The following is a 22,452-nucleotide window of genomic DNA, read 5'->3' on the forward strand; positions in this document are numbered from 1 at the left end:
AGACTAGCACGGCGGTGGCGTAAAAGGCGGCCGCTATTGGGCGTCTCTCAGCACCGGGTATTAGTTACAAAATGAATACCTTCTTTGCTGGCATGTTGACAATTTCCCCTGTTGATGTGGCGAGAAGTTTGGACGCGGTTCAAGATAGATGAGAAAGCCACCCCATTCTTCCAGTCATGACAAGTGTTTTAGGTGTGGCCTCATTCTCAATAGATGGTAGGTATATCAGTATCCTAGTGTCCGGCAGAGGGTTCTAAGGAGGTCTCCGTGTAACTGTTTGAGCCACTTGGTGCTTGAGGCCCGGCACGTCAGTGCAATCTCGTGATGCCGTCAAAGTATTTGTTCTTCCATGGGGTCTAGCGGTGAATGTGTCCAAGTGTAAAACTCCAAAATCGATAGCGGGTTTCCGGAAAGGAGCAAATATGTCCAATTTCCGAAGGCGCTATCCAGCTTTTGTTTAACAGACGTGATTATAGCAATGAAATTAAATGCCGGTTTAGCAAATAAATGAAAAACTTGTTAATAGTTGATACACATAAGCGTAATATATTTGAGATACATGACAGGAGAACAGCGTGCAAATAGCGAATATGTAGTACGTAACAACCGATGTGCAGGATTTCCTGCAAAAGCTCTACGTAAAAACTCACAAATTAGTTCGACTTCTGACCATCCAATTCACTCACATTTCATCACAGCACTCTACAAACTAAACCGTGACCTCTGTAACTAAGACAAGCGCAGATCCAAACCATCTTGGAGTCTAGTCGACTCTCGCAGCTGTATCCCACAATATCCGTCGCGACATTGTAGTCAAACCACATACACAATACACATCTCTCTAAATTCTCCAGAAAGGTCTCCGTAGCCGCCTCATGTCCTCAATCACTCACTCGCTGCCTTCTGACACTATTCCGTCTCACAGGTTAGTTACACAATAGCGTGGCTGCAATCTCCTGATCACATCCCCAGACCAGTGGTGAACGTCGACCAGGTCTAGGCTACTCCTCCTGGCCTAGTCTGCTCCTCTCGGCCTCGCTCGAAGCGACTCAGCTCTGCCGGCTCGTCCGGCTCCGTCCTGACGCGGCCCGGCTTGACCAGACCGCATCCGACCCGTGCCACTCGAAGCCAGCACCGCTGACCCGATGTAGCTAGGTGGGTCCAATCGAGCTAACCCCGCCTGTCTGTTCGTCTCAGCACTCTGTCTTGCGTAGGGCGCTCTCGGCGCGGCGGCGCTGCTGCCGCTGCCAGGTCTCCAACTGGCGGACGGCCGCCAGCAGCTGCATGGACGCCTCCTGGAGCGTGGAGCAGGCCGTGCAGAGAGCCGTGGTGGGGCTCAGAGAGACCACAGCTGTGGACGGGGGGAGGGTCAGCGGGGGTCGGTGGGGACTTAGACTACCGCTGGCGGCGGAGCAGGAAAATAAAACAAATTTAATGCTTTGTAACAATGTGAGTGGGACATGTCACTGTAAGTTGGTTTCAATCTATTGACAACTGAATAGCCACATGCATAGACCTCTATATAACGAGGCATACAGAGGTCTATGCCACATGAGTCGTGAATGATTGAATGGCCTACGATGTCAACTAAACCAAGTACCAACATATGTTTTCAGTGGAAGTAAAACTTTGACTGATTTGATCTGGTCGGTGCAGATTATTACATACTCCGATGATTACGTACTACTTCTACGCAACAGTGGCAAAATATCCTAATGAGCACTGAGTTGCAGTTTTTTTTTTTTGTCCGTAAAGATAGGTGCCGCCGTAATCACATCGTCGCTGAACTGCGATGTTCAGTCGCTCTCTCCAAGAAAGAGCGAAATGCCGATCGCCAACAGATTTAGCACTCCGCTGCAAACCAAACAAAGCCACAAAGACGCGGAGAGTTATATTCATCAGAATCTACGCATTGAGTGCATTTGTGATAAATCAAAATGAAAGAAAGTAAAACTGAATTATCTTTGGTACACGAGGGAAGCCACACCCGCCCACGGCTGCGCCTGCGATCGGGAATCCTCCGACCTCGAGAAGGTTATTCTCGCTCCAGTTCCTTCACCTCACTCGGCCGGGGAGTGTGGCGCCCCAGTTAGCCGACAGATAACGTACCCGACCCTGGACCAGATCTCACTGCGGAACCGGCGTAACTCGGCCCGCCTACAGCGGTGTCCGCGGCTGGTCAGTTCTGGGCCGGATATAAACTGCGTGTACCGAGCGGAGGACCCCATCAATACCCGCCCCACTGAACTGCGCGAATCAGGTCACCGGTTATTGGGAGCAATTGAACTGCCATCCCAACAGAATGGCCTGGCTCGGTGGCTCTGACGCAGTGTACTCGTATACCTCGATAAACGGCTTAAAACAGAACGGCGGTGAGTTATTGTTTCAATAAGACCCGGCTAACCCTGAGGAGATGGACAACTTCGGCGTTCCGGGCTTCAGCATTCCGCCTGCAGCCATACCCCGTCCCCTGGAGATTTACAGCCAGGAGGCCCGGACAATAAACATAACAGGCTGCTCAGAAACCAGGGGAGAGTCACCAGAATAGACTCATCCAGCCACCGGGTCACATCGAATCCTGCCAACAGCTCCACCGAACGACCTTCCTCCCCAACAACGAGCGTATTTAGCCACCCCACACAGCCGTCACAGTCGTCCAGCCCATTTCTCTCCGCGCCGTATCGCCTCGTCGGCGCTCCGTGGGCCGACCCACCGCGGACGTACCGTGTCCGACGGTCACTATCGGACCAACGGCCGTCATCCGGCCTCCCCGCCGCCGTACGGGGCCCGTTCATACCACCCGTGATGGGTAACAGTGGCCCCGGCGGCCGGCCGACCGACCGCCGTGACCTGGCGTGGTTGTGATACAACATCGCGGGAGAACACCAAGGGATCACCCGGGGATTACCCGGGGATCAGCGGAGGATCAGCGGAGGATCAGCGGGGTGCGGTAGGATCAGAGCCGCGTGCTCTCTCGGGTACTGAAACGGGAGAGTGCACTCCTGCAGTAGCGGGTGAATGGTTCACAAATATCATCTACGGCTGCACTGGGAGCCATCGCCATCGGAGAGCTCAGCCCGGGGCGAAAATATCACCGACTGAATATCTGCAAACGAATGCTGGGTGGAGTCATGACGTTGGAAGCAAAATATAGCCACACTTCAAAGTTCAAACAAGAGAGTGGCTCAACTATCTAATCATAGATTAGAACAGCCCGCGGGACCACACAAACCCTTCGCCAGGGTCTTTTCTGCACTTTCAGAAGGGATTCCCCGTTGCTCTACCCGCTCGGCTCTCGCCTCCCTGGAGCGTAACTCACGCTGTGTCTCGGCGCGGAGATGGCAGAACAGATCGACCACTGTGGACACGTCATCGCCCTCGTGCGACAGCTCCGGCGGGAACAGATTCCTGAGAGGAGAAAACAGGGTCGAAAAGACAGGGCATGGTGTTATAACAGGACTGGGGGAGAGTGGTGTACGCATGACCGTCAATAAACGATTCAGCGTTATCGGAATTCGGAAGTATTACAGATGCTTTGGTGTAGGTTAACTCAAGGTGGTAATGTCATAATGGTTGATATTAATTCAACTCTTTGCTGATGAGACAAAGAGGAGCTCAAACAACGAACGATAAAATCGAACGGAGCAGCGAACAGCTAGTAATCACCTGTGCCGTCTGTACAGCGCAAAGGCCGCTTCCAGTTGCTCCCCGTTCAGCAGCTCGAGCAGCAGCGACTCTGCCTCCCGCCGGCTGGTGACTCGCGCCGCCGACTCCGACTCCGACTCCGACTCGGCGTCCGACGGCGGCTGGAGACGACTCAGCGCGTACCGCAGCTGGGTCACCTCCGAGGTCAGGTCAACCACGCCCTACGGGGGTCATCAGAGGTTAACTACGGCCTACTGAGGTGAGCAGAGGTCAAACATGACGGCCTATAGAAGTCATTAGAGGTCAGACGCGGCCTGAGGAAGGTCAATAGAGGTAAGAAGCGATCTGAGATAGGTCAGATATCAGAAATAAGGTTTAGATTCACCACATCCTAAGCTATGTTAGGTCATCACAGGGAAATTACATAACGGAGGAAGCCTGCGAGTAGCAGTCAGCCACGGCCTGTAGAGCAAAACTTCGCAGTTCAGGTGAGCGGCACGGCACGACGCAACGTTAGGCGAACTCAGCTACGACGGAGCTGGGGCTCGAAATAAGCAATTATAGGTTTAATTCGAACTTACATTACTCCGTCCAGGAAATGGGAGCGACACATATCTCGCATCGCTAACCTCTGCCACAGCATCAGACAACTCATGACCTGCGCAGTCCCGGCTGACAAACCGCACCAAATCTGGGAAGTTTCATGAGTAGGACGTCCTGTTCTGTACGATGTGCGCCACTCACGTCACTACCAACACTCACCGCGTCACAAACGACTTCTCAGTCGGAGCTGTGAGCCGAGTAAACGTCGCTGTAAGTCCGGGTCAACCATTGGAAGGAGTAAACCATGCAGAAAACCACCCAGAGCGGCGCCCTTCCTAGATCCGCTTCGGGAAATACAGATGACAGATACAGGCAGGACCGTGATATCAGGACGGCTACATTTAGTGCCATACGCTACAGGTCAACCGCCCATGGTTAGTCCGCAGTGAGGTATGATGTTATGCGTTCTACCCACCGTTCTCCGTATAAGCTCAGGACCGCCGTCACCGCTCCCTCACCTGAGCATCCACGCTGATGAAGCTGAGCGTCTTGGCGAACCCTTCCATCAGCAGCAGCAGCTGAAAGTGCAGCTTGTAGACGGTCCGACACAGCTCGATGTAAGTCTCATCCAGCGGTCCGGGGGCGTCTCCGGATCCGCTCAGCGGGACCGTGGTGCGGACCACGTCCAGGCACTGCCCCAGAGGTCACCGGACCGGTCAGAGGTCACAGCTCAGTTCAGAGGTCACGGGACGGGTCACTGTCAGAGCCCGGCGGGGAGGCAATGAATTACATCACAGGGACACAGGACTGAGCACTGAGTCTGAATGACAAATCACGCCACAAAGTCGTCACACATTCACGTCTTGTAGCCACCATAATTGGGCGACTTGGTGACGAGCGACAGAAATACACAGAGCCATTGGGTCTGCGGGGTTACACAGCAGTCGACCGACCGAGCAAAACCGACGGTAGGCTGGTCACGCGTTGACGCACGTCGGAGAACAGAGCTCCAAACGCCGGCCACGTTCGTCACATCATAGCGGCGGTTGATTCAATTGATCGAGGCCGAAACAAAAGGTACGAGGGTGGCGTGGCGATTTTGCAGATTCAAACACCAAAGGCCAGCGGTTCCCAGTGGAGTTTGGTCTTGGATGTGCTGTCGTCAAACTCATAAAGTTGCTAAGATTCAATCAGCCTCTACCCACGGCTCATGTCAGATTTTACTGCGTTCATATTTTGGTAACTCGACCGAATCCATACGATGGGTCTCGATGGGTAGTGTACGATGGGTTTCGGATATTGTGGTGTTTGTTACGCACACACAATAGCCCGCAACCATCAGCCTAAAACAACGACAAACATTTGCAACCACAAATCAAACGTTGAAAATCACAGCCACGTAACCGTTTACAATGCATCCGCCCACCTACATTGGCAGTGGTGTATAATATCCTACCGGACTACTCCAATGCTCCAGACGACCCTACCCCATGGCTTACCACCTACCGCGCCGCCTCTGAAAGCAGCAGGCTGACCTACCCTGAGCAGGTGCTCGCGGTGCTGCTGGTAGCCCTCCAGGTGCTCCCGCTGCTGGTAGCAGCTGACCTACCCCGAGCAGAAGCTCCCGCCGCTGTCTGTGGTAGCACCTACCCTGAGCAGGTGCTCCCGCCGCTGTCTGTGGCCTAGCAGCTGACCTACCCTGAGCAGGTGCTCCCGGCGCTGCTGGTAGCCCTCCAGGTGCTCCTGCAGCTCCAGGAAGGTGAACCGCAGTTTGGGCAGCACTCCGAGCGCGGCCAGCATCTCGCCACTGGCGTACACGTGCGGCAGCTCGAGCGACTGCAGCGTGGCCACCACCACCTGGGGAGGCACGGGGGCACAAGGTGAGAGTCGGGGGTGTAGGAGAGGGACAGGGGACATGGGATGGATGCGAAAAGCACGGAAGGACGGGTGTCGGGGTGGGAGGCAGTGAGTGTTAGAGAGGGACAGAAATAAGGAAGCACGGTGACCGGCGTGGGGCTGTGGGCGGAGAGGGACAAAAGGACACGGGGTGGGATGGCGATGAGCATTGAGCAACGGGCACAGTGTGACAGCCGATGACGTCAGATGGAGGAGTTAGAAGGTGGATGTAACTCGGAAACGGAAAGACACGAGAGACGTGTCGCAAAGGGAACGTACCGTATAACAAACGCATCCCACAGCAGATAGTTGCAGGATATACTGCCTGCCCAGCAGGCTCAGTGCCGCACTCTGCACGCAGTACCGGGGAATACGTGACAATCTGATATTACATATTGCGCTGGACTGGCGTCAAGATGCACTGAGTAGCTGAATTTGATTGCATCCCCGTCAGTCAAAAGCTGTGACACGTCAGAAAGTCTCGTGAAAATACATCGATCACCAATATAACGATCATGGCATATGCATTAGAAGAATCTATTCATAATTTTATTTACTTCTAGATTCGAGGAAATTATGCAGGACATCAGACCATCTCCTGATGGAAATTATCCAGTCTGTTGGCACCAGTGGGACAAACTTCAATAGCACTATTGGATATTTTCTATCAGGATATTGCTAGGCGCTTGAGTGGACCCAAAAAGCTTTTACGAAGCCGGTCGACCTTTTCCTTCCCGATTTGAACATTGACCTAAGCACAGCTGTCGAAGTCGTGTAGCGACCCACACCTTTATAAACCTGCCTAAATACTCCATAGGTTATTGAATCCGGGACCGGTGTTACTGACCACACGGATATACCTTTTCAACGATGGAAGGTACAACGCCAGCCTGGCAGTGCAGGCTGATCACGCCAAATACGACCGGCTTGGGTCAGGAGAACCTTTCGCGTGGGTCGATGTGAGTTTACCTGACCTCAGTAAATATTAAATTCCTGGAGGCACTGAGCCTAGTGATATGATTTTTCGCATTCGCTAAAAATTCGATGATGAACTGTTAATTCAATGCACATCTTGAATGGCGAATTCCCCGGCTGCGGTAATTCTGTGGCCATCTATTATTCTTCAACCGTGAGAAAGCTAATTAAATATCCCATCCTCTCTCTCTCCTCTCTCTCTCTCTCCCTCCTTCTCTCTCTCTCTCTCTCTCTCTCTCTCTCTCTCTCTCTCTCTCTCTCTCTCTCTCTCTCTCTCTCTCTCTCTCTCTCTCTCTCTCTCTCTCTCTCTCTCTCTCTCTCTCTCTCTCTCTCTCTCTCTCTCTCTCTCTCCTCCCTCTCACCTGGAGCGCCTCACAGAGCGGCCTGGCCACCTGTACGATGACCAGCTGATGCCTGCAGTCGTCCAGCGCTGCCGCCAGCGAGCGACGCATGTCGGCCAGCAGTTTACAGAGCTGCAGCAGGGCGGAGGAGGCGGCGGAGGGCGGCGCCCCCTCGGCCATCAGAGCGGCCACCTGCTGCTGCCACTGCTCCTCGGCGTCCGTGGGAGCCGCGCCGCCGCCAGACGCCTCCTGACACAGCGGGGCAGAGGTCAGAGGGGAGGGCGAAAGTATCAAGATGAGAATGAGGTAGCATGGTCATGACTCATGACAGTTGCCAAACATTTTTTTTTGGGACAAGCCTTTGGGACAAAAAAAAAGCCGAAAGAATAAAAAACCTTACACGAGGTTAGTATACGTCTATATTTTAATACCACTCATGAGCAATTAGTGTCTAAGGTAAAACTCACGAACAACGGGATCGAGACACGTATTCACGATAAGAAAAACGTGAAGTGTTAGTGAGAGCGAAAAGTCTGAGATCGAATAGCGATGAGGCTCAGCTCCCAGCGGCCACTCACGGCGAACGCATCCAGGAGGTGTCCGAGACTGGGCGAGGCGTTACAGGGCGTCAGGTCGGCCGTGTTCTCGTGGCTGCTGACGTGGCTGCCCGTTCCTGATGACTCAGACGACTCGGAGGCGCGCCGCTCCCGGGATAGACGGCTGCGGGGGGGGGGGGGGGGGAGATACATGTGATGACTTGAGGTACACTCAACTATGGTAAATCGTCGCGATAGTTTGAGAACCGTGAGCTCCCACTAAATCGGATCAATTGATATCATAATTAGCAGAGGTCAATCACACACCCAAGCATTGCTTCGTGGCAGCGCAGTAAGCGCAATCTTCTAAAGGACCTTCCACAATAACAAGCGGCAAGCCGTATTTGTATTCGTATAATATAAACAACACATTCTACGCCACTACCTTCCCCACACCAACGCACGCACACGTCAGCAGAAAACCCATTACCAACAAACATTAGCATCCATCAGCCATCGTCACAACCCCCACGGTGAGTAACCCTGCCAGAATGAATGAAACCAAACCCAGCCATTCCCATCCACCACACAATAGCGTAATCAGACCACGCGTCACCGCCCCAGCCTTTTGCACGGTGAGGTAATTATGGGTAGCCCGCTCGGAGAACCGACCTACGCGCAATCGGAGCAGGAATGACGCGACCGTCCAGGCACCTTGTTACGCTGTTCGATGTACCCACCCGCAACAGGGGATAAACCAGCCATCTGACCCGCGCCGCCATTCAGAAAGATACACTAACTACCCAACCCGCGCCCCCATTCAAAAGATAAACACCCAGTTATTCGACCCCGTCCGCAATCTCCTCACAGCGCTGAACGAATGGCACTGACGTGGAGCCGTCAACAGGCCGGATCAGCACGGAAAAAAATCCAGACCCAGTGTGGTTCTATCGGCTGTACCGGAGCTAACAAGCCGGGTTTTGGTAATCAGAGCAGCGCAGGCGATTGAAAGGATGTATACCTGTGCAAAACAGAGTGAATAGGAGGCGGCCGTATTCCACGAATCAACTGGTGTCATGCTCTGCCGTGAACACGGTTCAACAAGAATCAAACAGGCCATCCCGTGAGACTTCTCAAAGCTAATTGGATGACGCTCTTCATTTGTGCTAACTGTGGTTCTGTGTCGCCAGACAGTCTGGTCGGATCCCGGATCTCATGACCTTGTGGCCAGACTGCAAGCCAAAAGCTGTTCAGTGTTCATCCCAAACAGAGCCCACCAATGGCGCAGTGGGGTGCTCTGAAAACGGAGCAATTAGTGCATGCGTCACCGCACCACTTGATGGCTGTATTCACACAACGAATACGTCAGAGCAAAAACTTGAAAAGGCACTGTTAGGCTGGGTGCAAGAACACGACTCGACTGGACAATATTTTGTGACAGATCTCATTTCTTGCGATGCACACACATCAAATGTTTTAAATGCAGTCTGAAGTGATGGTCTTCTCTAAGCAACGCTTGTTACGCAAAGCCTGAATACCACCAGCAAGAGCTGCGCGCAAGTTTCTTTAATTATATTTGGACAGCGCTACGCACATGTTCCTCGATAAACATAACTGGGCGGAGGGCATGCATCGGTCGAGTGCAAATGTCATCTTCAGTACCATTTAACGGAGTTGAATCAGTGAGTTTCGCAAAGTCAAGGTTATCCGGAGTGGTAAATACTAGCTATTACGTAAGGAGTACGGAATCGTGTTGTAAGTACTGTACTGACGTCACAGTCGCAACGTGACCTACAGTGGAGACGGAGTCACTGCTCGACGGAAACACTCGAAGCAGAATCACTCTCATATACTCCCGAGGCCGAGAAGGAACATACAGCGCGCTTAATAACCAGGTACTGTGCGTCTGGCACTCTGTGCTGTGTCAATAAACATAACATAAAACGAGACAATCAAAGTGCTCGGCATTTCAACGTAGCGTTCAAAACACCAATCAAAAGCGATCATGTGAGTAAGAAGAACGACGTCTATCTTAGTGCGACTTAGTTTTTGCAGCTGCAAAAGAAGTTGATTCCACTTTATGTAAGCCTTGATCTCTTCCTCTCTCCCTCCCTCTCTCTCCACACTCACCCGTCGCCAGCGAAGATGGCGGCTCCGGCGGCCGATGACGTCGACTCGAACGAGGCGCCGTCATCGAGCGGCGACACGCTGCCGCCGTCGTCATCGGAAGACTCATCATGTAGCGTCGTCTGCGACGGGGAAACGGTCATCGTTACCGACACGGCAACAGCGGCTGGCGGACATCCGACAGCGCCATCAGAATGGGATCCGCGCGGCGCCCATCACAGAATCACACTCGACTGAGCGGGGCAGCCCGCAGTTCTGAATACCAAACACACAACCTATAACCACGCCGTCAAATCGCGCCGCTGCAGTGTCGCGACTGTGACCCCCCAAACGTACTACTCCCAACCCCAACTCCCTGTCGCCTACGTTAATTCTCATGCTCTCAGGTCCTTTATCCCCATCGACGAGTTAGTCTTGAGTCTTGACATGTCTCATGACCCTGCGCGCCCTTTCCACAATCCAGTCACCTTGTCGCTCAGCGTTCTATCCCTGAGCCTCATCATCACTTTTTTTACTATACATACATTCTATTCTCATCACTCCATTTACTCTCTCACCTCATCAGTTCAGCAATCTCCCATCCCCGCGCCTCCTCATTCCCTTATCCACTCCCTCACTTAACCAGCCCGCAATCTCCAATCTCCCGCACCTTCTCACCTCCCTCTGCCGACCCTCTCAGCTCACACTTTCTCACCTCCCTCTGCCGACGCTCTCACCTTATCAGCACTATGGTGAGTCGGTGAGAGCAGAGAGGAGTCGGCCGGCGGCGCCGCCGACTCGTCCGCCTCCAGGTTGGTCAGCGACCGCCGGCGCACGCCCCAGTTGAAGTTGTCCAGACTCTCACCCTGAAACGGACAGGGGGCGGATCAGGCCAGCGGTCACGGCTGGGTCACAGTATTAGAATGTGGAGTTTGGGCCACAGTCACTCTCTGACGTAGAGGTCACGATATGGTTCATGATAGAGGATAGGGTGTAGGCCTGCAGGGTATGAAGCAGAGGTTATAATTACGGTATGGAGATTGGTTACTGGGTAGGTCATATTTTGAACTAAGATCATGATAGAGGAATGCAGAGGTTGGGGAAGAACGCTAAAATGTCAAGACAGGCAAAGCAAGTAACCAGACCACAGCTAGGGTTGTGAAGCAGTACAACCCTAGCTGTTGACCCGCGCCACGGCAGGGACGACCTCCGTGGTCACCTCCGGGCCCCCGCCGGGTCACGGCGCTAGCTGAGCCGTGCGGCTGACGCGGGGTAAAGGCGCGCTCCCCTGCGTCACTGATGACGGCTAAATGAACCAGCGGTCTGACTCTGACAGAACCACTCGGCACGGACCAGTCAGAAGCGAGCTGTGATGCCAACCGTGACCAAAATAACGCAGCGCCGCCGGCCTCCAGTAACGCTCCATTACCGCCCATTTACCAATTGGGTTTCTAATTAGCACTGTGGACTGAGTGTGGGGTAGTGGTGCGATGCTGAATTGCCAACATTCACGATCAAACGATTTTGGCCGCTTTGATCAAACCACAACATAGGTCATTGAAAGGATGTATACCTATACGTTCCATCGAACAACGAGACATGACACTCGAGCAATGTTTGATGTTAAAATAGAGTTGTTCATAGTGCTATTACGTAAGCACTAATAAGTTTTCTTGTAAAATGCCGGAGGCCATTAAGCTTCCATGAAAGATTACAAACTGTGAGAGGATGTCAACAATAATACAGATAATAAAATCACCGGTCAAACTCAACGGATGACATAAAGTATGGCGTTAACGATCACACCGCGCCAACAGGCACTACCATTGCGTCACTGATGAATGGGGACTAATACTTGGGACTGATAAAGTATCTGAAGCCAGATTTTCACGTGCACTCGCGCCGAACACCGAACACCTTGTGACGGATTGTCAGTTGTCTCCCACCGCGCTTCTCTCACTTCCGGTCTATTTTCTGGGCAGGTAGAGGCTCAGGTATCCATACATTACGAATCCGACAAACGATAGTTTACAGTCACCGGTCGAAACCGTGCGCAATGCGTTACCAATGGACAGCTATTGGAGTTACTGCCTCTCGGATGTCACTCAGCGATGGGGGAGGCGTCAGAGAGGGGGGGGTACCAGTAGGGACTCTGATATCGTCCGACATACTACGACGCATTGCCCCCATTTCAGCCGGTCGAATGAGGCGGCACACTCACAGGGACACGCCGGCTGAATTCAGAGTCGGGTAGGTGGGGGGACTACGCGTGAGGGGGGGGGGTGATGAATGTGGGAGGGACGGGTAGGCGGTGGGGGGGGGGGCGCTAATGTGCGTTCAAAATGGGCGGCCGAGTGAGGTTATTACTGCTGAGCAGCTGGTAACAGGGTGACGTTGACCCGGGGTCACTGTACCAATATAACGGTCAAACATCTCCGAGCGGTCACTGTCGCAATATGACGGCCACTCACCCGACAAACGAATGGCGAGCCGTCAACCCGCCACTTTGGCGGGCCATTTTAACAGTATGGCACGTGACGGGGGGGGGGGACAATGTAAGATAGGATATTTAAAATGTTTTGGCCGTGGTAAGCTGAAGTTGACGATTGGTGGTACAAGACTGATCGAGGTTGTTAACATCATACACGATATTATGTAATACGAATAACAATTGCTGTTCACTTGGGGCGCACGTGGTTAAAAAGTCAGAACGTTTATGGTTGGTGGGGCAGAAAAGGCTGTGTTCAGCATCCAGGTAAGCATAAGGGAAATTATGCAGATGGCGTAACTCTTCCATCCGATCACGCATAAATTATTTCAAGCAGCCGGCAATATTCCCCAGCAACCGGCAGTTTCGTTACCCAGTTTTATCTGGCCATTTTTACACATTATTACCATATACCTAAAGGAAAAAGTAAAGCTTATGCAACGCTAAAAAGCTTCCCCATATCAACGCCGGATACACATTTGGCAAGCTTTTAGGCTCTTGAATAGACGATGAAGCCTCCCACTCAGCTACAAGAACAGGTTCCATATGGGAGAATGAGTATGAAAAAAGGAGTACACGCTATTGTAATTTTGTACAGACAGGCTTCTTCGAAACGTCTATAGGAGCCAAGCCGCTTCAATCCAGTATTTTTCTCAATGTCACGACGGAAGTGAAATCCATCAGCCACTGTAGGCGGTGCATTCTCCGGAGGCAGTCTCAACGGTCCGTGAATGACATATTTCAGACTGCTTCCGCTCTTCTGCCGGTGAATAGACTATATGGCCCGCCACAGCTCCCACCAGTATTGACGAACGGGGCTCCTCGCATAAAAGGAGCGGCGCTTTTATAGGTAATACCTGTTCACTTCTGATGAGAGTCCATAGGAGACCCACCGTGTCAGCTCAGCTCGAGACCACCTGCCTTACTCACAACTCCCCAAACGTGTCACACAAAACATCCTGTCCTTTCTCAACCGGTCACAGAAAACCTCCCTCGCTCCACCGATCACCCAGCTGTCTCCATCTCTCTCTATCCGGCGATATGGCCCACTAAAGCGGGCGGCGCCCCTCGACCGCCGGCAGACCGGCCTCGTTAAGCTCGGCAGCTCTGCGGCCCGATTGGCACTCCATCTCAGCCTACCACATGTCTCCGTTAACGGCCAATCAGCGCCTAATGGCTCATCTAAATGCCGCCGTCAGCCCGCCGGCGGCTCACCGCCCGCCTGCAGCCGGCCCATTATCCAGAGGCGGCACATGGCTTCAGCAGCGCACCGAGAGAGCGGCATTTAACCGCCACGCCGGAACCGGCCGCTCAGGCCCGCCGCTCCCCGTAGCATTGACAGCGGGCTCATTGGAGCATGTAGCAATACCCAGCGACACAATAGCAGACGCTAAATGCGGCGCGGGTCTTAGGCAGCCATTGGGGTTGAATAGCATTGAGCAGATGACCTGCACCCACGCTCGTCCCGTCGGCCGCCCGCGCGCCGGCACGAACATGCCTCCATTTAGCGGCTCCAGTCGCAGCAGCCCACACACAGACCGCTGTCGGTCTCGGAGAACAACAGCCGGCGTGGCGCCCGAGTCAGTGCTAATTTAGGCTTCACACGTTTTCCAAACTTAGAGGGACTCCGAACCGACTCACTCACCCACTAACCCATCCTAAAAAACTTCCACTTGCTTCCGGAATAAACCACAACTCATAGTGGGCTCCATGACTCCTCTGCCAACTCATCGCCGACTCAAGTTGATTCTCCAAAGACTACGTACAATTCCCGACTCGCGAGCAACTAAGGCAGCCTGACTTAATGCTTCAGCCCTCATCTCATGAATCTCGAAATACAGAAATCTAGATCTAGATCCAGAGATCTAGATCTAGATCCAGAGATCTAGATCTAGATCCAGAGATCTAAATCCAGAGACTCGGATCCGACTCTAGGACTCACCTCCTGACTCTCGAGCTCATACTCGAGGAAGTCGAACTCGCGGATGACTCCGAACTGCTGCGCCTCGTGGTCGTCCAGTGACTCTGCCGACTCGTGCGGCGGCACTCCGGACACCTCCTCCGTGGAGGAAGCCATCGACGACTGGCGCTCCAGCATGTCCGACGTCTGGCTGAAGATCACCTAAGGGAGCGGACGGGCGCGGTCAGGTCAGGTCAGGTCAACGGTAAACTTGTCGACAGTGTAAACTTATGGGTCATTCAGTCGACAAGGTCATGCCATGGGAAAACAAAACATTAAAACCGCATTACACAAATATCACGAAAATCGGATACGGGTCGAAAATCGAATCGGATCGGATCGAAAACCGTCGAAAACACCGAACGTTCTGTAGTTAATTGAATAAATGATATTCATTACAAACGCAGGGAGGGATAAGCTTTGAAATGTAAAATATCGTAGATTCAGTACAAAGATGGATAAAAATGACTTCCCAACCGCAGTATACATCTGTACATCCGTCCTTCCCGATATATGTCCGTCCCTTCCCGCGGTCCCCGTTCACCACTCACCGAGGGGCTTTTTGGCAGTCCGACGCGGGTGCCGCAGCTGATGAGAAGGTTCAGCAGGCGGTCCCGGGTCCGGCTCTGTGGGGACGGCACACAGGGACGGTCAGTTACAGTAACACTCACCGAGTCACAATCACAGTCAGTAACACTCACCGAGTGGCAATGAGTTGACAGTCAGCCACAGTCGGTAACAATCACTGAACCACAATCAGATGACAGTCAGTAACACTACCTAGTCACAATATCAGTCAGTCACGGAGGGTAAAGGTAGAAGGAGAGCAGAAGGAGACTGTGAAGGGACCGCGACTAGTACGGGCGGGACATAAATCGAAACCAGTGGCGCTGGATGCTAGAAGGGTGGTTCGAGTTCACCACAGCGCGATTTGAGCGCGATTTGCTTCAGAGTGAGTCACCTGAGTTTCATTTTCATAACACTGGCAATAACCGCACACCACGCAGCCGGTTTTGACATACGTAGTATGTCACCGTGCGTAGTATGTAATTCAGCGAGGATATTTCGAAGAATGGAGAGAAAAGAAGTGAAATGATAACGAGGCTGTCCAGTGTCCGCGGCCTAACATGGATCGTTTGATGTCAGGATAACTGTTCTGTACTTAATGACTGGGCGGGCAAAAGAAGAATAAAAAATGTCCGCCGTAAGCAGGGTGTACCGTGAAACGAGGTACACGGACAGTACATTTCCCATCCGAGTGCCCAGGTAATGGCCAATTTGTCGAAGGCTGCTCAGCAAGCAAGTGGTGCAACGTGCTTTCTAAAGGGAAAGAGCTGAAGAAAAAGATCAAAATAAATAATTGTTGACCTCCATAGGCTCCAGACGTGTGAAATCGACTCGTTAGTTTTTGTGCAGTCTTGTAACGATACATCGAGAGTCGTACAGAACACTGGTCTTACGAGTACACCCCGGATCTGACCCTTCGGACTCAATAGCAAACGATAAGGCTTGTGTATCGAAATACCTAATGACGACGAAGACCCGTCTACGCCTTCAGCTCTTTCATTTACTTCTACCACCATTCTCCCACGGACCTCCTATCTCCATGAACCAGAGCCATTGCCGCCTCCACCCCCGTGCCCTGCATCCAAAAGCCAGTGAAATGTCCTTCCCATGTTTCCCGGTACCCTGCAAGTGTTTGCTTGTTACAGCCATAACTAACATATCTATACATGTGAACATTTATTATGAACGCAAATAAATCTAATCTAACTGCTATCGCTTTGCCTAGCGAAGCCTTCCCCCAAAGGGAGAAAAACCAAGCTGCAGGTTAACACTGTTGGCCAATGGTGATTCCATAGGCTGGTTTATTCCACCAACATCAATATCTAGTGAATATCCATCGCCTTCCTCCCACCCTATCTGTGAGAGCCACGGCCCCTTCCCACCCTACCTATGAGAGCCAGGGTCGCTCCCCACAAACCTGTGAGAGCCAGGGCCGCTCCCAGCCCTACCTGTGAGAGCCAGGGCCGCTTCCAGCCCTACCTGTGACGCCAGGGCCGCTTCCAGCCCTATTTGTGAGAGCCACGGTCACCTCCCACCCTACCTGTGAGAGCCAGGGCCGCTTCCAGCCGCCGCTGGCGACGTCAGCCAGCGATGTGGAGACTGAGCGGCGCGGGGAGGCGCCCTCGCCGCTCTCCTCCTTCTGCAGGGCGTCACAGGCCGGCTTCACCACCCGGCGACCGATGATGGGCGTCTGGGACACGTCGAACGTGAACTCCATCGTACGACCTGACCAGAGGGGAGGGATGTTACACACGGTGCCGTGGGAGAAGGGCAGAGACAGTGATGTGAGAGGATTGGACAAGGCCAGTAGGGACGGAATGTGACAGCTAAGGTTGAGAAACGAAGACCGGGCAGAGACGACGGACAGAGACGAGGCGCCGGACATCCAGAATGGGAGACGGGTGTCGCAGTGCTGGGGAGATTGTTTGAGATAGAGCTGGGATATGGAGAGCGGTTTGGAAGATTGATACAAATTTCAGGGATCGGTCGGTAGAAGGGAAGTACCGGGGAAAGATGAAGCGGCGCAGACTTGGAGACATACCCCTTACCAATAGTCACATCGACGGAAACATATAATCAGATGTAGCTAATTACGAGCGAGCGAGCGCAGCGAGCGAAGCGAAGTCTTTTCAATATAACGGAAAAATCTCAGTATGAGCGGCCCGGCCCGGCCCGGCCCGGCCTGTAACGCTTTTGAGAGGCTTATATCTCAGCAACCGCTGGAACGAATGGCCTGCGGTCTTTTTTGCTGGGTAGCCCCATCCCTTCTACCCCGTAATTGACTACTTTTAATGCATCTCAGTGACCGCCATGGCACGTGCCACGTGAAAAGTCAAGGGTGTTCAAGCAGTTTTGCAAAAGTAATGATTTTGAGAGGCCCATATCTCAGCAGCGGCTTGAGCGATTGTCTTGCGGTTGTTTTTATAGGGTAGCTGCATCCCTTCTACCAAAGGTCGGATACTCCTCATCTATGTGAGTGACCCCCACTGCACGTGCAAAATACAACAATAAGAGGTGCCAAATTTGTTCCCATTTCAGTAACTCGGTAATTACTGGGGCGATTTCGCTGAAACTTGGCATACAGGTAGGCACCCACCAGGCAATGCATTCCCATGTGTTGCGGTTAGGGTGCTACTGCACGTGCGCACGTGCAGGGGGCGTTTCCAGATCTCGAGAACGGCTGGGCCGATTCCGCTCAAATTTGGTACACGGTTGGGGACCGGTTAGTAGGGTGCCGTGCAAAAGTCATTTTGGACCCCGTTTGCACGTGCGCACGTGCAGAATGCCGCTTCCAGATCTCAGGAACGGCTGGGCCGATTGCGTTCAAATTTGGTACACCGCTAGCGACCGGTTAGAAGGATGCTTTGCACAAGCCCGTTGGAAATACCCTCTCGCGCTTCTGCACGTGCAGGGCTCACTATCTCGCTCGCTCGTTCTTCGCCCAAAAGGCGTTTTACTGGTTGTATAATTCCTCTGATTCATAGTTCGTCACACAGGCAGATGCCACAACAACCGGAAGAGCTGGAAGAGCTGAAAGACATCAGGTAACTTCCCTGACTGAAGGCTAACAATATCTGCGCTAGCGTGCGATCGATGTCCCAACAGTGACAATCCCCTCATCACCGTGTCCCTCACACTGAGGACACGGAGCCAGCACACACTAATTAGCCAGTTACCAGGGGCTTCAGGGCGTGTCGCCACCTGCTCGCTATGCATGCATTAACATGTCATCCAGCCGAGAGTGTCCACACTTTCGTTCGGCCTCCATTATCGCACGGCTAAAACAGACCGACTAAGCCCCGCGCTGTGCGCGTCGAGACGCCGCGCCGCTCGGTCTCGGGTTGGACCGGTGATATTGTCTGGGATGGGACGGCGGGCTCTTGGCCGCCCGGCGCCGCGATTTATCGGGTGTCCCGGCGGCCCGGTTTTGCGGCCATCGGTCGCAGCTGGTCGACACAGTAACCGCTCACCGGCCAGCCGGAAAGTCGGCAAAACGATCCGCGGGACAGAAATGTAGCCCAGAAGGGAGAACCGCCGCGGTCGGATGGCAAACTCAAACGTCTGAATTGGGAGCGAGTACGGTGGGAGGACTTGAACTAAAGATTGCTGTATCAATCCATGTAGAAAGCGTCACCGTTACACGCGGACATAACGCACAATAACGAACACATCATACTCGGCGTAAAATAATCCACCACAAACACCGGTCAGCTGCAGCATATGCGTTAACCCGCGCGGGGCTGGGGGGGGGGTAAATTTTACCCCCCCCCCTCGCGAATTTTTGCGATATCTAAAAAAACGGCGAAGCGCAGCGCCGCCAAACTTTCAGTACCTTTTTTTACATCAATTTGACACGTTCCCTGAAAATTTGAGCGAAATCCGTCGGAAATTTTTTGAGAAATTGACGTTTTAGTGACGTCATGTTCGCCATTTTCGCCTCAAAAACGGCAAAAGTTCAAACGCCGCTAACATCTTCATTTTTAAAGGAATCAAGACGTAACAAAAAAGGTTATACGTAATTTTACTTTGTCTATCAAATGGCTATCTCAGTTTTTTGAAAATTTTGGATTTTGGCCTAATTTTTTTTTCAAAAAACTGACTTTTTTTGGGAAAATCATTATAAAATCCAAAATTTTGAGTCTATCGAAAAAACCGGAATATATGTCAGAGAAGTGGTCTATGTGCACCTACATACCAAATTTTAGAAGAATCGGTTCAAAAATGTGGGAGTTATTCAAAATTTTATGACGTCACGACAAACAATTTTTTTGAAAAATGACTTTTTTGGAAGTTCTAGACCTCGTACGGAAACAAAAATAGCACCATTCGATTCGCCGTGAAAAACTGCATCAGATAGACACCTTTTTAGGCCTTAACAACCAACTTCAAAATTTGACCTCACTTGACCTGACCTTGACCTGACCTCGACCTGAAATTCATCCAGAGGTGGTCCATATCACTTATTGAGTGTGCCTATTGAATTCTATGAGTAAAATGACCCATAAAACATGTGTCGCACATGCCTTTTTCTATATTTTGTTTTTTGGTGACCTGACCTGACCTGACCTGACCTTGAACTTGACCTCTGAATGATATTGTATGCAACGAATATTGTCTTGGTAGCCTAAGAACACGTTTTGGGCGATCAGTCTCAGTCCATGACTCCATTCTTCGGCAACTACGGTGCAAGGCCGATACTGTAGAAACTTGCATTTTGTACCCTTGACCTGACCTTGACCTTGACCTCAAACTTAAAATTAAGTACATGTTTTTAGTAGTTCGTGATGAGAGCTTTCGATTGGCGTTTGAATTTTCCAAATCGGACCATTAGTTCGGGAGATAACAGGGGGGGGGGGGTAAAATTTACCCCCCCCCCCAGCCCCGCGCGTTCGGCTGGAGACCCCAGCCCCGCGCGGGTTAAGACAGTAACATTCTTCTGTTAGTCAACACACTCGCGAGACCTCTCCCAAAGCGACATGACACTGCTCCCACAGCTCCAACCTACCTGGTAGTTCCTTTTTGGCCCCGACCTCGGCCTCGACGAACGAGACGTGTATGCCGGAGGTGTCAGTCTGCTGAGCTGAGCCGCTGCTCGGAGCCGCCGCCAGGCTGGAGCTCTGCGCCACGGCCAGCTTGAGGATACGCAGCGCCTCGCGCCAGTGCTGACCCTGACCCTGGCGAGGGAGGGGGAGCGGGGTGATCAGACTGGCGGTCAGGTAACAGTATTGGATTTGCCACCAGAGCATGGCACGGGCGAGCGAACATATACCTAAACGTGAATATCGAATCATGTAAAAGCTTAAAGGGTTCCTGGTTGCATCGGTCAATGGTAATCGACGTCCCAACTCGTTGCAAGACGTCCGTTTATCCATCTTTTTAGTAAAGTTGCGGTAAATGTTCAGCCATGTCACCACTTGCAATTCAGGTCAGATATGACGGCCAACCAAACTGGCACATTTTCCGGTAATCATACACCTCTGTTCTACATCGACTAAATCAGGCAATAACCAGCCCCCACCTGTGCGTATCTGGCCACGGCCCTCAGCAGGTCGGCATTGATGGGATGGCTGGCCGCCTGTCCGAGGTCCATGTAGAGCAGCAGGCAGTGTAGCACGTTCAGGACCGGCTGCTGAACAAACGGCGGACCCTTCTCCAGTACCTGACGGAAGTCACGTCAGAGGTCAAACCACCGGCAGAGGTCAAAGATTACCGCTCAGGAGAATTAATTGGAAATTATATGGCAAAAGTTGGTGGTAAGGTGGAGGCGATGGAAGATCAACAGAGCATTCTCAAACCCGTCATACACCACTAGGGAAACTCTTCACTGACTTTTACGGATGAATCCATAGACTATGCATAGGTTAGTGAGGGCAGTGAGCACGTATAATTGATTGCCAACCCAACAGTGAAATAGTCAAGAACCATAACTTAGCGCTTAGCAACTGAGGAAGTGATCTTTGAACGCTGAAAGAGTTATCAAAGATACACCAAACGTCAGTGGGAAGTAACGACTCTGCCAGAACCAAATGTCGGTCTAAGTTCAAAGCATCTCAGAGTTACAAAGAGAAACGGACACAAAACGAGCAGAGATCAATTTCCGGACAAACATCCAGTCTCCGTTTCACGGAAACTGTATCGCTGGTGCACAACAGATTAGTCAATGCTGTCAACGTGCAACAGCTTATTTAACTTGCAAACGCACACTGATATGGTGGTAGCCATATGATAATACGAGTACGTATTGGACATTTCTTTTCGTTGTAGGCATTTTCTACGGCGACCTTTTCAAAAAGCAGCTTCATATACATAGTTAATACGTAAGTCCTTTTCACGCACATAAGCACAGCACGCACGCAAATGCACTCCCTCCCCTCTCACAAAAACACACATGCCTACACGCTCACACCCACACCTATACCCGGGAACAGTCCCGTCCCATCTCGACACGCACCGTGGCGTGCGTCAAGTATCCGGGCGTCAGGCGATGACGCTCTGCTCTCCGGCCAAGTGGCAGGGCCGGTCCCCGATTATTGTCCGTCCACTCATCACTCCGAGAGAGGCGGTCATACGCAGCGCCCGAGCGGGCCGCCCTCCGATCACCGGGCGCCGATATATTGCCACTTGGGGACGGCGAGGGCCAGTCATATTCGCCCGATATTCTCTGGTGATGTAGGCTGTCGATGTGCGCATCACCCCCGGGACGGAGGGTGTGTGCTGAGCGCCTGACATATACAAATCGTCCCAATGGTCCTACATGGCGCAACGCGCTTGTCTCGAGTACTAGGCGATGCAGTGAGATTGTCTGTTTGGGGATCTCCATTGAGTGGCGTTTATTAGGGGTTTCTTATCGTTTGACTCTTTTGAAAATAATAATAAACCTTACTTAATGATAATAATTTACCAAATTGATTCTCAATGCCATTGGTAAATGTAAGCTATCGGATTACCTCTGAGCATTACGTAAGGCTTTGCCGGAACCTACCCTGTTCTTTTATTTGCCCTTCAATTTTCAACTGAACCACTAGTCCATGGACTGTTGTAGTTGAGATACGTCAGTCAACCAGTCCAGTGCGACAGCTCGGACGTCTGAAGCGGTTATAACCGGACCTCCCGGCCGGAACTTTCCACCGGCAGTTGACGCACATCCGGCGGCGCCTGATGCCGTCTGCTCCGTCTCATTACAGTGACGGCCGGGGAGAGCCATCACCCTGCCAGTGACGGGGCCGCGCCGCCAGCATTGACCGTCATGAGCGCGCCGCGGGGGTAGTCGCAGTCAGACTCGGCACCTATGGGGCCAGGAACTGACTGATGAAAGGCACCCGCCACCGCGCCGCCGCTCCGCCAGGGCTGCCAGTGGACGGCGGACGCCGCAGCAGGCAATCACCTGTAGGTGAC

General features: G+C 52.3%; 1 protein-coding gene across 1 annotated transcript; it reads right to left on the reverse strand.

The window, feature by feature from the left end:
* Nucleotides 1–523: 523 nt before the first annotated feature.
* LOC122372894 (protein furry-like) lies at nucleotides 524–20,737 on the reverse strand. The gene is made up of 14 exons (XM_043350560.1): nucleotides 20,576–20,737; nucleotides 20,063–20,231; nucleotides 16,598–16,782; nucleotides 15,042–15,116; nucleotides 14,473–14,652; nucleotides 10,780–10,908; nucleotides 10,067–10,185; nucleotides 7,979–8,120; nucleotides 7,422–7,649; nucleotides 5,887–6,045; nucleotides 4,707–4,880; nucleotides 3,667–3,866; nucleotides 3,320–3,408; nucleotides 524–1,351 (listed from the first exon to the last, which is right to left on the reverse strand). Exons 1-14 carry the CDS (start codon nucleotides 20,645–20,647, stop codon nucleotides 1,194–1,196), a joined length of 2,079 nt encoding a protein of 692 aa, XP_043206495.1. The 5' UTR covers nucleotides 20,648–20,737; the 3' UTR covers nucleotides 524–1,193.
* Between the last annotated feature and the right edge of the window lie 1,715 nt (nucleotides 20,738–22,452).

This window comes from Amphibalanus amphitrite, unplaced genomic scaffold (genome assembly GCF_019059575.1).
Source record: "Amphibalanus amphitrite isolate SeventyFive unplaced genomic scaffold, NRLGWU_Aamphi_draft 001415F_arrow, whole genome shotgun sequence".
NCBI classification, from domain to species: domain Eukaryota; kingdom Metazoa; phylum Arthropoda; class Thecostraca; order Balanomorpha; family Balanidae; genus Amphibalanus; species Amphibalanus amphitrite.